The sequence below is a fragment of the Anomaloglossus baeobatrachus genome, chromosome 8, assembly GCF_048569485.1.
Source record: "Anomaloglossus baeobatrachus isolate aAnoBae1 chromosome 8, aAnoBae1.hap1, whole genome shotgun sequence".
Classification (NCBI taxonomy): domain Eukaryota; kingdom Metazoa; phylum Chordata; class Amphibia; order Anura; family Aromobatidae; genus Anomaloglossus; species Anomaloglossus baeobatrachus.
The window spans coordinates 207,931,548-207,949,337 of record NC_134360.1 but is presented as its reverse complement, the minus strand read 5'-3'; the positions used below and the strand labels follow the sequence as shown (position 1 = coordinate 207,949,337).

General features: G+C 48.4%; 1 protein-coding gene across 7 annotated transcripts in view; it reads right to left on the bottom strand.

Moving 5' to 3' along the window:
* Window positions 1-5,503: 5,503 nt before the first annotated feature.
* Window positions 5,504-17,790, bottom strand: part of SSBP3 (single stranded DNA binding protein 3) — a 68,865-nt gene continuing 56,578 nt past the window's right edge. For all 7 annotated transcript variants that reach the window (XM_075320116.1, XM_075320117.1, XM_075320114.1 and 4 more), the window contains exons 16-18: window positions 11,298-11,326; window positions 10,376-10,477; window positions 5,504-6,808 (exon numbers count right to left, since the gene is read on the bottom strand). In XM_075320116.1, the coding sequence (XP_075176231.1) occupies window positions 6,779-6,808; window positions 10,376-10,477; window positions 11,298-11,326 (161 nt within the window). In that variant the 3' untranslated portion in view covers window positions 5,504-6,778. The remainder of the gene's footprint in view (window positions 6,809-10,375; window positions 10,478-11,297; window positions 11,327-17,790) is intronic.

Sequence of the window (17,790 nt, the reverse complement as noted above, 5' to 3'; positions counted from 1 at the left end):
TCGTGCGCCAGTTGGGTTTTTGGTCCTTGGCTGAGTTAGTGGACGAGGCCGAGGACTTAGAGGACGACCAGTTGGAGGAATGAAAGGAACGAAACCTCGACTGGTTCCTGCCCTGGACAGGTTTCCTGGTTTTAGTTTGTGGCATGGAAGTACTCTTCCCGCCAGTAGCTTCCTTAATAATTTCATCCAGTTGTTCACCGAACAGCCTGGACCCAGCAAATGGGAGCCCAGCAAGGTACTTCTTTGAAGAAGCATCTGCCTTCCACTCTCGAAGCCACAAGATCCTGCGGATAGCGAGGTAATTAGCCGAAGCCACCGCAGTGCGGTGAGAAGCCTCCAGCATGGCAGACATGGCATAGGATGAAAAGGCTGAAGCCTGGGAAGTTAAGGCAACCTTTTCGGGCATAGAGTCCCTGGTGAGGGAATGCATCTCCTCTAGAGAAGCAGAGATGGCTTTGAGAGCCCACACTGCTGCAAAAGATGGGGAGAACGAGGCCCCTGCCGCCTCATATACAGATTTGGACAGAAGGTCAACCTGGCGGTCAGTGGAATCCTTAAGAGAGGTGCCATCAGCCACTGATACAACTGTCCGAGCTGAGAGTCTAGACACCGGAGGGTCTACCTTTGGTGAATGAGCCCACTCCTTGACCACCTCTGGTGGAAAGGGAAAACGGTCATCAGAACCACGCTTTGGGAAGCGTTTATCAGGACAGGCCCTAGGCTTGGTCACAGTGGCCTGAAAACTGGAGTGGTTAAAGAACACACTCCTTGTCCTCTTAGGCAAGGTAAACTGGTGCTTTTCTGCCAGAGAGGGTTGCTCCTCTGATACTGGCGGATTGAGGTCCAGTACAGAATTAATGGACGCAATCAAATCACTAACATCTGAGTCACTTTCGGACAGATCAATGGGGCACATGGAGGCAGCCTCCTAGCCCCCAGTAACGGCATCCTCCTCGTCCTGCGAGTCAGCTCTTGAATCAGAGCCGCGGGACAAGGAAAGAGAGGGAGCCCTGCGTCTCCTCTTAGGAGGACGGTGTCTGGGACCAGATGAAGAATCCTCTGTGAGCTCCGCTGAGAGAGCCTAGCAGCAGCGGCGCCCTGAGAAGGGGGCTGATGCATGTTCAGCAAAGTCCGGGACAGCTGTCCCATGGAGTCGGCAAAAGACTGGGAGATTGACCTAGAGAAGAATTCTACCCAAGCCGGGGGTTCTGCCACCGGAGCAGGAGCAGCCGGAGGGACCACTGTGGGTGCGATTCCAGGCTGAGGCATTGTCAGGTTAGAGCAGGCATCACAATGTGGATATGTGCTCGGTTCAGGCAGCACGAGCTTACATGCAGTGCATATTGCGTACAGCCTTGCAGCCTTGCTCCTTGTGTGAGACATGCTGCTGAAGTGGGGGCTCTGAGCCAGGATGACCCCCAGAGAGTATATAAGCAGGTCCACAACCGGAGGTTGTGGCTTACCAGACCGTTTGTGTGCCCTCCAGATCCCACAGCCCGGACCCCCAGACAGATTAGCAGAGATGCTGCAGCCAGCGGCGATCGCTGTGAGAACGCTGATAAAATGGCGCCGGAGTGAGGAGAGGGGGCGGGACCTACTCTGAGAGCGGGATCTGGAGGGCCAAGGAGATTTACAGGGGAGGGGACATTTACTCAGTGAGGAGTGTCTCTCCCCTGTGTAGAACGGCCGCTGGGCGGAGCTGCACTGTCCCTCTGCATGACTGACATGCAAGGGCAGTGAAATCGAAACTAGGCCTCAGGCGAAGCCGGGGCCTAAATTTAAGCGATGCGGCCGGCGCGCAGGCTCCATCGGCGCGGTTCTCAGGTGACAACCAGAGAACCGGCCGGAAATGTCAGAACAGTTACACAGCACACTCTCCCCAACAATAAAATACAAGGGACCCCCCCCGAACATAAACGTCTCAGTACTTCGCTTGTGAGACGCAGGGTTTCAAGTCCCTGGGGATGAGTGCTCCGTCCAGCAGGATCCTGAAGGGCTGCGGATGGAGACCGGCCTCCTGCAAAGCAGGGAGAACCGTGCTGGCTCCCACTTCAAGCCAGAGCCCGAGGGATTGTGAAGGAGCGCGGCATGTAAGGCTCCAGCCTTGGAATCAACCTTAACAGCACCGCCGACACAGTGGGGTGAGAAGGGACATGCCGAGAGTCCAGGCTTGGACCCGCTTTTCTTCAAAAACTTTCCAAAATGAAAAATAAGATGAGAATGCATGTGTGGATGTATGCCTCCTGAACACAAAGCATTGAACTGGCTAGATTTGGTTATCCAGGGGGTGTATATGCTCAGAGGGAGGAGCTACACTTTTTAGTGTAGTACTTTGTGTGTCCTCCGGAGGCAGAAGCCATACACCCATGGTCTGGGTCTCCCATAGGAACGATAAAGAAATTTTGATACAAATTTCCAGTACAAGCCAATAGATTAGATAACAGCCCAAGTATGGGAAGAACCACTGATAATTCTGGTGCATTATAAGACGGTCTGTGCAAACCTACAATAGTCTTTGAAAGTATAAGGATAACCAAGTATAGACAGTATAAGCAAATTAAGTATTTGCAGCAGAAATTTGTGCATCTCCTGGCAGGAAAAATAGGCATTTTTTTTTTTAATACATGCTTTTTAATGCAGATTTTTCCACAGATTAGTACGAGTGATATTTACAACAAAAACACTCCAAGAGCTGACCTGCTGCAGATTTACATCTGCAAGTACAAAATAAGCAAAGTGTGTACGAGACTTCAGGATTCTTATTCACTTTGATGGGACTAGGAAACTATTCAGGTTTTGTGACAAAATCACGTGTGCACAAGGATCTGGCCTGGCAGCCAAAGACTACAAACATGACCAAGATGAGCTAAATCTTTTTGCTCCAATCTACCCATTATATATACACACTTATGTTCAGTAGTGATGAGTGGGCACTACCATGCTCGGGTGCTTAGTACTCGTAACAAGTAATAGGTGAGCACTACCATGCTCGGGTGCTCGGCCCTGGTAACTAGTGATGAGCGGGCACTACCATGCTCAAGTGCTCTGTACTCATAACTAGCTCATCACTAGTTACGAGTACAAAGCACCTGAGCATGGTAGTGCTTGCTCTTCACTAGTTACCAGTACTGAGCACCCGAGCATGGTAGTGCCCGCTCTTCACTAGTTACCAGTACCAAGCACCCAAGCATGGTAGTGCTCGCTCATCACTAGTTACCAGTACTGAGCACCTGAGCATGGTAGTGCTCGCTCATCACTAGTTACGAGTACGGAGCACCTGAGCATGGTAGTGCTCGCTCATCACTAGTTACCAGTACTGAGCACCCGAGCATGGTAGTGCCCGCTCTTCACTAGTTACCAGTACCAAGCACCCAAGCATGGTAGTGCTCGCTCATCACTAGTTACCAGTACTGAGCACCTGAGCATGGTAGTGCTCGCTCATCACTAGTTACGAGTACGGAGCACCTGAGCATGGTAGTGCTCGCTCATCACTAGTTACGAGTACTAAGCACCCGAGCATGGTAGTGCTCGCTCATCACTAGTTACCAGTACTGAGCACCCGAGCATGGTAGTGCTCGCTCATCACTAGTTACGAGTACGGAGCACCCGAGCATGGTAGTGCTCACTCATCACTAGTTACCAGTACTGAGCACCCGAGCATGGTAGTGCCCGCTCATCACTAGTTACCAGTACAGAGCGCCCGAGCATGGTAGTGCCCGCTCATCACTAGTTACCAGTACAGAGCACCCGAGCATGGTAGTGCTCGCTCTTCACTAGATACAAGTACCAACCTCCCGAGCATGGTAGTGCGCGCCCATCACTAGTTACCAGTACAGAGCACCTGAGCATGGTAGTGCTCGCTCTTCACTAGATACAAGTACCAACCTCCCGAGCATGGTAGTGCGCGCCCATCACTAGTTATGAGCACCCGAGCATGGTAGTGCCCGCTCATCACTAGTTACCAGTACTGAGCACCAGAGCATGGTAGTGCTCGCTCATCACTAGTTACGAGTACTGAGCACCAGAGCATGGTAGTGCTCGCTCATCACTAGTTACGAGTACTGAGCACCAGAGCATGATAGTGCCCGCTCATCACTAGTTACGAGTACCGAGCATGATCAATTGACTTTCAGCCATAATACATATAAAATAAAACTTCTATTCCTGCACAGATCCTCATTCTGCAGCGCCCGGATTACATAACCAACTTTTTTCTTGACTTAGTCCCAGCCATAACACTGGAACACAAATGCACCCATGTGAAATTTACCGAATAACGCTGGTGTGTTCAGTTACGAGGTGAACCGAAACCAAGTTTCAACCTCTCCCCCTGCCTTAACAAAAATAAAAACCTGACCTAAAAAAAAAAAAAAAGAGCTACTCATTTACACAAATGCATTTTTAACAATGATGGTGCTGTTGGAAAAAATGATCCCCCCAACCAACATCCAGTTTAAGGTTGAGCTTTAGCATCTTTCACGTGCCCATGCAAAACATGCACATTTTGCACGGTCCGTGGTGCAAGTGTGTATGTCTTTGTGCCATCTGGATAGCACACTGGCAGAATGTACTTATATGCTCACCTGTCCCCAATGCTGATGCCTCCGGTGCTGCTGCTGCCGCCTCCGATGCAGTGAATATTCATGAGCATAATGGGGAAAGCTGAGAAGGAAAAAGGCAGGGCACTACTCTATATAGTCAGGATCAGTTCACAACCAAGCATGTCACTGCTGTACACTCTGCCGGTAATGCGTTTAACTGTTTTTTTTGCCAGGATAATCACAGCTCCGTGGTGCTCATATGCAAAGTCCACAAAGGTTCAAGGCATAAAAGGCAGCACGTGTAGACGACGATCGTTTCGCACACCTGCGGTGCTTCAGACCCGTCGAAGCACCGCAGGTGTGCGAAACGATCGTCGCCTACACGTGCTGCCTATTCCTTCCCTCTCCCCTCCCTGCACAGCATGTAACTCCGATGCCTGAATAAAAGGTTTTTCCACACAGCAAATAACCGGTAAGTGCTCATATTTTTTCTTAACTTTTATTCATGAGCATAATGAGTGGACCTGGAAGCAAGTGACAGCAGCGCCGGGGACAGGGTAGTATAGAAAGTAATTTTATTTCAAAGACACTTTTTTTTCTCCAATACATGTGACACGGATTACATCAGTGTGCAGTCCGTGTGACATCAGTGCTGCCGGAGAAAAATGGATATGTCGCCATTTGGCACACACAGACATACTCATGTATGCTCCACACAGACGCACGTTCTGTGTTAAAACACCGATGTGTGCACAGACACATTGATTTTAACGTGTCTACATGTGTCTGGTACGTGTGAAAACGGACGACATATATACCGGAAGCACGGATATGTGAATGAGGCCTTAGCAGCACTCAGCAATAGATTAGCGACATGTGAATTCTGTTTTACAATGCACATTTGGAAAATACAGCAAAAAAAAAAAAAAAAAAAAAGGCCACGAGACATTTGTTTGAATTCATTAAATTTATTACAGCATGGAGGCGGAAAAATTAACCATATCATTCCAAGCTGTCCCATATCAAGAGACAATAATTTAACTATCCCTTTTTTTGAATACACAAGGAATTTTTTTTTTTTTGTAACAATGTCCTGAGAGGAGCTGCTAATGTTCCCTCCGTCAGTTACTCCTGGCAAATAAAATAAGGATAACAAAAAAAAAAAAAATTTGTACAAAACCCCCCTCCCCTGGAACACATGATAATTTGATCAGAAACTGAACCAACAGAGCTTACACGGACCGTCCCTTTTAATACGCAAACGAGCAAAACCAGAGTGCAGCCGTTTTGATAAAGTTTCTCCTTTTTCAGACTGGAAAAAATAAAAATAAAATAAAAAAAAATAATACAGTGTTGTGTATCATCAGCGCAACATGTTCTGGGGCGATGTGGATATGATGGAGACCAGACCAGGCAGTGGTTATGCGGATGGCAGCCTGGCAGGGATTTCTTTCCGCCACCTCGTGAAGTCCGCAGCGGTAAATCCGTGCGTTACCGGCTCCGCAAATCCTATAAAATATCCCTTTTCCGAGGAGTTCCTCTGGATTCTAGAAGTTTCTAGTTAATTATCGCTCTTGTAGAGGTAAAAAAAAAAAAAAAATAAAGTCTTAGGTGTTTAAAGAAATCTCAAGTGTTGTATTGTATGAGGTAAAGAGAAGGGTGCAGGTCCGACCAAAGTTTCTGCACAGTGGAAATAAAAAATAAAAAAAAACTTTTTCCGGGAGGTGCATGAGAAAAAAAAACAAACAACTCTTTGGAGGGAAGAAGTGGGCATCTGAGATTCTCAGTTCATTTTTTTATTTTTTTTTTTTAAAAAATAAAATAAAAACTAAAAAAAAAAAAAAAAAAAAAAAAGACACATGAAGTTTCCTATTTCAGCTATTCTCCTGGATATCACGTCACAGACATAGAACATTCGGGGTGAGGAGGGGGGCGAAATAAAAAGACACAGCAATCGGGGTTTATAACATCTCCTTCTCTTGGAAAAATAAAAAAAAAAATTAAAATTAAAAAAAAAAAAAAAAAGTTTTCTGTACAGATATACATCCTCTGAGCAGGATTTTCTCATCTTTGACAGTTTTTGTACTGTGTTTAATGGAATAAAAAGTTTGGGCTTTTTATTGCATGAAACCAAACCGAAAGGAGCCGTTCTCGTCATTTCCGCAACTCCAGACAATTGTCTTCTTCAGTAACTGGGACCTTCCGAGCAGCAGCTGAGTTGAGTCTTGGCCCTGTCGTCACACACTCATAGTCATGCTGGGAGAGTACTGGAAGAAAACGAATAGCAGGGGTTAATGGTGGGGTATTTTTTAACATGTGATATGCATGTGACTACTACTGGCCATTCAGATAATGAGTTAATGGTAAAGTAGGTTGGGCGTTGGCTCGGTATCCCACCTCCCCTATCAGTTATTACTCACATTTTCAATGAAAAAACGGCAGCACAGCTCATCATCCTGTAACACAAAAAGGATCGGGCAGATGGAATTTCCACCTGCCCAATCCTTTTATCCCCCCTAACAAATGTCAGGAGGCCCCAATACAAAGCAGGTGGTCATCTAGTCCCATGGGTTTGACAGACATTAAAAGGGAACCAGTCATCAGATTTGGACACTATAAGCTGCGGCCACCACCAGTAAGCTCTTATCCAGTGTGTCCACCCATATCGTGTCCACCGCCATTAACTTGAGAACGGCGGCAGCTATAGGCATAGAAGTGGTGTCTAGGTATAGTAAAGTAGCCATGTGCTACGCAATGAAACCACCTACAGCGCCACCTGGTGGAAAACAACGGAGTTAGCATTTTTATCTCGAAAACAGAACGAGATAGAGAAAAGAAGTGAATTACAAAGTTGTAGGGCATCAGCAATTCAATTGAATCGACACCTTGCATACAGAAATGCTATGATTAGAATGTGTAAAACTCACAAGGCTGCGGACGTGAAGCAATACCTCATGGAGACCTTCCTACAAGTCATTGGGTATGGTGGCTGCGTGGAGTGGCTGCGTGGAGTGGCCTCCGCTCACCTGACCTGACCCCATTGGACTTCTTTCTGTGAGGTCACATCAAACAGCAGGTGTATGCGACCCCTCCACCAACATTGCAGGACCTACGACGACGTATCACAGATGCTTGTGCAAACGTGTCACCTACCATATTGCACAACGTGCAGCAAGATACAGTATGCTGTCCAGAGTCCAGATGTGCATTGCAGCTGACGGATATGGGTGGACACACTGTATTCTAACATGCTGTTTATAAGAGCCCAGGCCGCTGTGTAGAATGTAAAAAATACACCTTCATAAATACTCACCTAAGGGGTGGTTCGGGCCGATGGGTGTCGCTGCTATCCGGTCCGGTGCCTCCTCTCTGCTTCTGAGGCCTATGTGCATGACACGTCCTATATCATCCACTCTGGCCGGCATTGAGGTCCTGCTGAGGTCAGATCAAAGTATTGTAGTGCGCATGTGCGCATGTGCAGGCGGTCTGTAACCTTTCCTAGAGCCTGCGCATTACAGTACTTTGATCTGCCCTCAGTAGGGAGAGAGAAGTGTGCCTGTGCAGGACTGCAATGCTGGCCTGGGTGGATGAAGTAGACTGGGCTGGGAAGAAGGACGACAGATCACAACAGAGGAGGCGCCGGACCGAAGAGCAGCGACACCCATCGGACCGGACCACCCCCTAGGTGAGTATTATAAAAGGTGTATTTTTACATTCTACAGATCGGTCTGGACTATTATATACAGTATTCTGGAACGCAGTTTATAAGGGCTCACTGGTGGTGGCCAAATCTGGTGACAAGTTCCCTTTAATCTCTGTATAGGGGAAGCTTTAGGAAATTCACTTTCTGGTTGGTTGAATAAACCTTAAAAACTCTTAAAGTGACAGCACATCCTTAGTATAGGCCATCACTTTATTTTCCGGACTGGTACAAATCTGGGTTGAATCTCCTCTGATCATAAAGAGGAACACAACTGGTTCCCAGTGCAGGGGGCCAGCTGCAGTTTCCTGCACAGAGGTGACACCCCGTGTAAAGAAGGGATACAGGTTCATAAAGCTTACTAGGACACAAGGATTTTATTAAGTGCCTTTTATTAGCCAGAGCTAGAAGTCACTACAAAGAGTGACCTTGGTAAGCATCGGCAGCACCATATAAATTACATTCTTTTCAAATCAGCACCGGTAAAATCACCAAGGGTTAATGGCCATCAACCGATATCTGGCAGGTCCCGAATAAGGTAGGTCCCGAGATTTCCATGAGCTGGCGGTGACATTGGCTCATGGAAATCGTGTTATTACGCCCAAAGGGGAGTGATAACACCGAAAGAGGGCCGACTAGTAAGGGGAAACAACGCCCTTGCGACTAGTCACAGCCCTCATTAGCATAGGAAAAACGTAACTTATAAACCCTTCTTTATACTTTGCTTTTACACAATATTATTAGACAAAGATGGTTAGGTGGAGATTTTTGGCCCACTCATATTCCCTCTTACCCAGCAGTGGGGACAAGAAACTTGACAGGTTCCCCTTTAACACTTTATTAACCCCTTCAGCCCCCGGGCACTTTCCGTTTTTGCGTTTTTGTTTTTTGCTCCCCTTCTTCCGAGAGCCGTAACTTTTTTATTTTTTCCCTCAATCTTGCCATATGAGGGCTTGTTTTTTGCGGGACGAGTTGTACTTTTAAATGAAACCATAAGTTTTACCATATAGTGTACTGGAAAACGGCAAAAAAATTCCAAGTGCGGAAAAATTGCAAAAAAAGCGATCGTACAATAGTTTTTGGGATATTTTATTCACTGTGTTCACTATATGGTGAAACTGATGTATCTATGTGACGCCTGAGGTCGGTGCGAGTTTGTAGACACCAAACATGTATAGGTTTACTTGTATCTAAGGGGTTAAAAAAATTCACAAGCTTGTCCAAAAAAAGTGGCGCACGTTTTGCGCCATATTCCAAAACCTGTAGCGTTCTCAATTTTCGGGATCTGAGACTCAGTGACTGCTTATTTTTTGCACCTCGACCTGACGTTTTTAACGGTACCATTTTTGCAGAGATGCTACGTTTTGATCGCCTGTTATTGCATTTTGCGCAACATTTGTGGCGACCAAAAAACGTAATTTTGGCGTTTGGAATTTTGTTTACCGCTACGCCATTTACTGATCAAATTAATTGATTTAATATATGTATATTTTTTTAACCCTTTACTTTTCAATGGGGTGAAAGGGGGGTGATTTGAACATTTAGGGGTTTGAATTTTTTTTTTTCACTTTTTTTTATTTTACTAGTCCCCCTAGGGGGCTATAGCGATCAGCAATCCGATCGCTCTTATCTATCTGCTGATCACAGCTATACAGCTGTAAACAGCAGATTCAGTCACTTCCTGTTTCACCCTGCTCCGAGCCAGGTGAAAACGAAAGTGAAACTTCGTAGGTGCAGGCGTCATCACAAGACCCTGTGCTACGATGGCAACCACCGAAAATCATGTGATCATGTCACGTGACTTCCGGTGGGGGCGGGGTAAGTAACAGTCATGGCGGCGCCCATATACATATCGCTGCCAGATTTTGGCAGCGAAATGTAAGGGGTTAATGGCCGCGGGTGGAAGCGATTTCACCCGTGGCTAGCAGGCACACATGTCAGCTGTTGAAAACAGCTGATATGTGCGCAGATCGCCACCGCCTGCCCACGACAGGAACGGGGATTAACGGCACACAATCCATGACGTACCCAGTACATCATGGGTCGTTAAGGGGTTAAACCAACCATGTTGAAAGAAAAATATGGAGACATTAAGAATAAAGTTACATATCGGACTGACAGAAGAACGACTCACGTTATCATTTTGGAAGGAATGAAGAAAGTTTCCCCCTAACTCCCCGTCATCTCGCGGTGTCCCAGGAGGGTTACTAATGCCACTTATGTTATTTGGGGAATTCTGGAAGACAAAGAATATAAATCAGCATTTATCATCTATCTCCGCTTTGCATAGAGATCACTTTTACAATTATTTAAGTCACAGGTCCAAAAATTACCCCTACATTCCGACCGGCTACAACACACAACTGAAGAAATCTAATGGTGACCATTAGGATTAAGTCTCACTAGGATTATAAAACGGACCCTCATTTTAACATTAAAAACTATCTTTTTCCTACTCTATATTTGGGGTGCGTCTTCTAAAACGAAAAATACAATCGTTACCATTGTGTATGTGTGTATATATATATATATATATATGTATATATATATAATTTATTAATTATACACGATAACTGTGGTATATATAAAAAGCTAAAAACACTAAAACCGATCTAATTCTCTGCTATTCCAAGAAAGTTGAAAAACTTTAAACATACGAGGATTACTCCTGAAAGAATACATGAAAAAAGTCCACATAAGGTCAGAATACTTGAGACCAAGAGAATGAGGTAGCAAAGAATTTGAGTGTTATTCTCTGAGGTCCCCCACAGTATTGAGGGGACCAGGAAACATTGAGAAGAAATTAATCTGGTTTTACTTTTACTCTACACCTCAGTCACTGAAGCCCCTGGGTAGGATACAGGTAGAGTGTGAGTGTGTGTGTGTGTGTGTGTGTGTGTGCGTGTGGTGCCTCACCTTAGGGAGTCCGTGTGTGTGTGTGTGTGTGTGTGTGCGCGTGTGGTGCCTCACCTTAGGGAGTCCGTGTGTGTGTGTGTGTGTGTGTGTGTGTGTGTGTGTGTGTGTGTGTGTGTGTGTGTGTGTGTGTGGTGCCTCACCTTAGGGAGTCCGTCCATGTCTCCAGACCCTAACAAGGAAACAGAAAAATAAAATTATTGATAATATTGTATTCGGTTAAGAATGGGGTATAAAAAAGATGATTTTGGGTACTCATCGTAAAAACCATTTCTCGAGCTCTTATTGGGGGACACTAGAGACCATCGGTGTGTGCTGCAGACACTAGGAAAAAGTAGCTCCTTCTCAGGAGGATGCATGAAAGCAGCGGGAGAAGCAATAGTAAAACAAAAAAAAGAGAATTTTGTTACTTACCGTAAATTCTTTTTCTTATAGTTCCGTCATGGGAGACCCAAACCATGGGTGTATAGCTTCTGCCTCCGGAGGACACACAAAGTACTACACTCAAACGTGTAGCTCCTCCCTCCTAGCATATACACCCCCTGCTAGCCAGTCCTAGCCAGTTTAGTGCAAAAGCTGAAGGAGGACATCCACCCACAAGTAGAGAGAGTAAAACCCGGAACAACCGGAACCTCTGTCTGCAACAACAACAGCCGGTGAAGACACACGGAACAAGAAACCTGCCAACAGGCAATAGGGAGGGTGCTGGGTCTCCCATGACGGAACTATAAGAAAAAGAATTTACGGTAAGTAACAAAATTCTCTCTTTCTTTATCGTTCCTATGGGAGACCCAAACCATGGGACGTTCTAAAGCAGTCCATGGGTGGGAAATAAACAGACAACTGAGAAGTAGGCGAAACCTAACTTCACAAATGGGCGACAGCCGCCTGAAAAAAGCGTCTGCCCAAGCCCGCGTCTGCCGAAGCATGAGCCTGCATTGGGTAGTGCTTCGAAAAGGTATGCAGACTAATCCAAGTGGCAGTCTGACAGACCTGGTGAGCCGTAGCCTGGTGCTTGAAAGCCCAAGAGGCACCGACAGCTCTGGTCAAGTGTGCCCTGATCCCAGGCGGGGAAGGCACTTGAGTACACTGGTAGGCATCGGAAATGACCTAAGACGAACCAGGGTCGGCGTAGATGCCGAGAGACCGCTACGCTGACTAGTGGTCAGCACCAGAGAGAGGTGCACCGCCTAATAACAGCGGTGCGAGACACAAAGATCCGGAGCGCCCGCACCAGATCCAGGATATGCAACGCTTTTTCAAAGCGATGAACAGGAGCCGGACAAAAGGAAGGCAGGGAAAATGCCCCGGTTAAGGTGGAAGCAGCAACCACCTTAGGGAGAAAGTTCGGAGTCGGACGGAGACCACCTTGTCTTGATGAAAAAAACAAAAAAGGGGGTGACTCAGAAGAGAGTGCAGCCAAACCAGAGACTCTCTTGAGGGAAATTATGGCCACTAGAAAGACCACTTTCTGTGAAAAATGAAACAAAGAAACCTCCCTGAGAGGCTCAAAGGGGGGTTTCCGGAAACCGTGAGGACCGGATTAAGGTCCCAGGGCTCCATAGGCCGCCGGTAAGGCGGAATAATGTGAGATGCGCCCTTGAAGGAGCGCACCTGAGCCAACCGGATAATACGCCGCTGGCACACACTGACAGAGCCAAGAGCTGTCCCTTAAAGAGGGATAGTCCTAAGCTGTAGACCGGACTGTAGAAGGGACAGGAGGGTCGGCAAGGCCAAAAGGCCAAGGACACTTCGGAGCTCGAGTCATAGTGGAGATGACTTCAGGAGGGATACCAGAAGTCGTCAAGATCCAGGACTCAAAAGCCACGCCGTCAATCTGAGAATCCAGAATTCTGGCGGAAAAAAACGGACCCTTTGAGAGAAGGTCTGGACGGTCCGGAAGATGCCATGGCAACACTACGGACAGATGGAGCAGGTCAGGGTACTAAGTATGAGAATGACCCGGACGGCCCTCCTTACTGATCTTGCGCAGGATTCTGGGCAAGAGCTAGAGGGTGAAACACGTAAGACAGACGAAGCTGGGACCAAACATGCACCAGTGCGTCTGCCGCAAAAACCTGAGGATCGTGGACCGCGGATGGACAGCTGAGATAATCTGCCTCGCAGTCTTCACGTCTGGGATGTGGGCTGCGGATATGGTGGACTAGGAATCCTTCGTCCACTGAAGAATGCGTTGAGCCTCCAACATTACCAGGCGGCTGAGTGTGCCGCCCTGGAGGTTGATGTAGGTAAACGCTGTCACGTCGTCTGACTGGACTCGAATGTGCCCAGCCGCCAACAGATGGTGAAAGGCTTAGAGAGCTAGAAACACAGCTCTGATTTCCAGCACATTGATCCAGAGGGCTGATTCGGACAAGCGCCCTGCGCTCCGTGCTGGAGAAACACTGCTCCCCAGTCGGATGGACTAGTATCCTGGTGAAGATCACCCGGGACGGGGCCAGGAAGGAGCGTCCCTGAGACAGAGTGGCCGAAGCCACCACTGAAACGAGCCCCTGGTCTGTGGCGAAGCCACCACCCCGTGGAAGGAGGAAGTTCGCTTGTTCCAACAGCGGAAAATATCCAGTCTCCGGGGAGGAGAAACTGGACAAGGGAATCGCTTCCATTGACGCCACCATATGATCCAGTACCCGTATTCGGTGCTTGATTGAACGACGTCGACCGCCAGCAGAGGGACTACTGTTTGACTAAGGGCAGCTTCACAAGTGCCGACAGAGTCTCGAATTGCGTCCCTGGGTACGTGAACTTCTGGTTCGAAGTCAGAGTGGTCTTGGACAGAATGACAAGCCACCCGAATTGGTTAGCGTGGCGAGAGTGAGCGAGGCACTCTGCTAAGAGTCTGCACTGGATGAAGCCCCGACAAGAAGGCCGTTCAGGGCAAAAGATCACTGCCAACCTCTAGGGGTGCAGGACCCTAATCACAGCTGCCCCAACCTTGAGAGTACTCGAGGGGCCGTGGCTAATTCCAAGAGAAGAGCCACGAATTGGACCACTCCGATTGCAAAACGTAGCCAACGCTGGTGAGAAGCTGCGATTGGCACATGCAGATAGACATCTCTGATGTCGATGGATGCTAGGGAATGTCCTTGGGTTATCAATTGATCCGGTGAAAACACCCGGAACAAGACAGAGACTCCATGTGAAAACGCCGCACCTGAACATGCTTGAAAAGCTTGAGATCCAGGTCAGAAGTACCTGCCCTCTACGGGGACTAGGAATAGATTTAAGCAGAATCTCAGAACCGTTCCCAATTGGGAACCGGTACAATTACTCCATTGGCCTGCAAGAATGCCACGGCCTGTGAGAAGGCGGCGGCCTTGGAACAGGGGGGAGTTGACAGAAAAAATCTGTTTGGCGGGTGGATAGAAATCTATCCTGTAGCCATGGAGAAGTAATCCCGCCCCCACTGACCGGAGACGTGTTAAAATCATACGTCGCCAAAGTGGAAGAGCCTGCCACCGACCAAGGACGTTGCTGGCGTGGCCAGATAGCCCGGAGGAAGCTGACTTAGTGGCAGCATCTCCTGCGGTTTCTGAAGACGCGGCTTCGAGCGCCATTTGGGTTTTACGATCCTTGGCCGAACTAGTGGACGAGGCCGAGGGCTTAGAAAACGCTCAGATGGAGGAACGCAAGAACGAAAACCTCCGCTGATTCCTGCCCTGGACAGGTTTCCTGATTTGGGATTATGGCATGGAAGAACTCTTCCCGCCAAAAGCTTCCTTCACAATTTCATCCAGTTGTTTTCGAAAGACTGGTCCCAACAAAAGGGAGCCCAGCAAGGAACTTCTATAGAAGCATCTGCCTTCCACTTCCGAAGCCACAGGAGCCTGCGGATAGCGAGGAAAGTAGCCGAGGCCACCGCGGTGCGGTGAGAGTCTCCAGCATGGCAGACATGGCATAGGATGAAAAGGCTGAATCTGGAAGTTCAGGCAACCATTTCGGGCATAGAGTCCCTGTGAGGGAACGCATCTCCTCTAGAGAAGCAGAGGAGGCTACGAAAGCCCGCACTGCTATAAAGCTGAGGAGAACGAAGCTCCTGCTGCCCCTAAACAGATTTGGCCAGAAGGACAACCTGGTGGACAGCAAAACTATAAATTAGGAGCCATCAGCCACTGATATAACGGCCTGGGCTGAGCCACCCTTGGTGAATGAGCCCACTCCTTAACCACCACTGGTGGAAAGGGAAACAGTCATCAGAACCACGCTTCATGGGAAGCGTCTGTCAGAGCAGACTCTGGGCTTGGTCACAGAGGCCTGAAAAACTGGAGTGGTTAAGGAACACGCTCCTTGTTCTCTTAGGCAAGGTAACTCCGGCGGATTAAGGTCCAGTACAAAAGTAATGTACAGTGGGATCCCTATAGAGGTGCCGTCAGCCACTGATACAACTATCCGGGCTGAAAGTCTAGACACCGGAGGGACCACCCTTGGCGAATTAGCTCACTCCTTGACCACCACTGGTGGGAGGGAGAAACAGTCATCAGAACTCCGCTTTGGGGTCTGACAGGACAGGCTGTGGGCCTGGACACAGTGGGCTGAAAACTAGAGTGGTAAGGAACACACTCCTTGTTCTGTTTAAGGTATACTGATGCCTTTCTGCCAGCGGGGAGTGCTCCCCTGATACAGGCGGATGGAAGTCCAGTACAAGTATAATGGACGCAATCCCATCATTAGCATCTGCGTCACCTTCGGACAGATCAATGGTACATAAAGTAGCGTCCGAGCCCCTGGTAGGGACATCCTCCTCGTCCAGTGAGTCAGCTCGTGAATCAGAGCTGCGGGACGGGGAAGGACCGTGGACCCTGCGTTTCCATTTTAGGAGGACGGGGTCTGAGACCAGAAGGAGAGTCCTCCGTGAGCTTTGCTGAGCGAGTAGCAGCAGAAACACCCTGAGAAGGGGGCTAATGCATGCTCCGCAGAGTCCGGGACAGTCATCCCCTGGAAAGAACGGATTCTGCCCAAACCGGGGGTTCAGCCACCGAAGCCGGAGCAGCTGGAGGGACCACTGATGAGCCTCCAGGCTGACTCTGCGTCTCCTGTGTCTATGTGCTCGGTACAGGCCGTACGAGTCTTCATACAGTGTAAAATAAACACAGCCCTGCAGCCTTGCTCTGATGTGAGACATGCTGCAGAGGTGGGGGCTCTGACCAGAGTGGCCCCCAGCAGAGTATATAACAGATAAATTAAGCAGCTGCACAAACCGGAGGTTGTGGCTGCTAGGCCGTTTAATAGACATTTTTGTGCCCCCAGTCCCTCAGCCCAGGCCCCCACTTGTCACAATGTGGAATCTCTGTGCCTATGCAGGCACAGAGAACGCTGAGAAAATGGCGACCGGAGCGAGGAGAGGGGGCGGGGCCTACTCTGAGAGCGGCAAATGAGGTAGACAGGGGAGGGAATCCTTCCTCAGTGAGGAGTGTCCCTTCCCTGTGCTGCACAGCCGCTGGGCGGAGCCATCCTGTCCCTCTGCGTGACTGACAAGCAGAGGCAGTGGAAACCGAAACTAGGCCTCAGGCGAAGCCGGGGCCTAGATTTAAACATGCGGCCGGCGTGCAGGCACCATCGGCGCGGTTCTCCAGTGAAAACTGGAGAACCGGCCGGAAATGTTAAACACAAACATAAAACACACTCTCCCCACAAAATAAAGTATAAAGGACCCCTGGAAAGACCACTTTCTGTGGTAATAACGTCTCATGTACTTAGCTTGTGAGACGCAGGTGCCAGGTCCCTGGGGGATGAGCGCTCCGTCCGGCAGGATCCTGAACAGGGCTGTGGATGGAGACCGGTCTCCTGCAAAGCAGTGAGAACCGTGTTGGCTCCCACTTCAAACCAGAGCCTCTCAGAGGGTGTTGAAGGAGCGCGGCATGGGAAGGCTCCAGCCTTGGAAAATCAACCTTAACAGCACCGCCGACACAGTGGGGTGAGAAGGGACATGCCGGGAGTCCAGACTGGACCCGCTTTTCTTCCAAATCTTTGATCCAAAGAAAAAAATCAAAAATCAGAGAATGCATGTGTGTGTGACCTCCTGAAACACAAAGCATTGAACTGGCTAGGACTGGCTAGCAGGGGGTGTATATGCTAGGAGGGAGGAGCTACACGTTTGAGTGTAGTACTTTGTGTGTCCTCCGGAGGCAGAAGCTATACACCCATGGTTTGGGTCTCCCATAGGAACGATAAAGAAATGATGTGGAGAACATAGTTGAAAACCACAAAAAAAAAAAAACAAAAACAACAACTTTGTGCCCTCTCCTCTGAGAAAGGGATTTTACGATGAGTACCCAAAATCCTCTTTTCTCATTCGCTTCATTGGGAAACAAAAAAAATCATATGTCAAAAAGCAGTTCCAAGGGTGGGATAAGGAACAAGAATGAATTAAAGCCAGTATCCGAACAAGACCTGAAGACCTGAGCTACTGCCGCCTGCAGAACCTTACTCGCATCAGCCGAGGCGTAGGTGTGTACTTTTTAGAATTTTGAGAGGGTATGAACAGATCCTACAGATATAGTAGGTTTACAAACTTGCGACACGGAAGTATGATGCTGTACAGCCCAGGAAGCCCCCACTGTATGGGTGGACCGAGCATTGAATCCCAGTGGAGACTACCTGTTCTTTGCCAGATTGGCT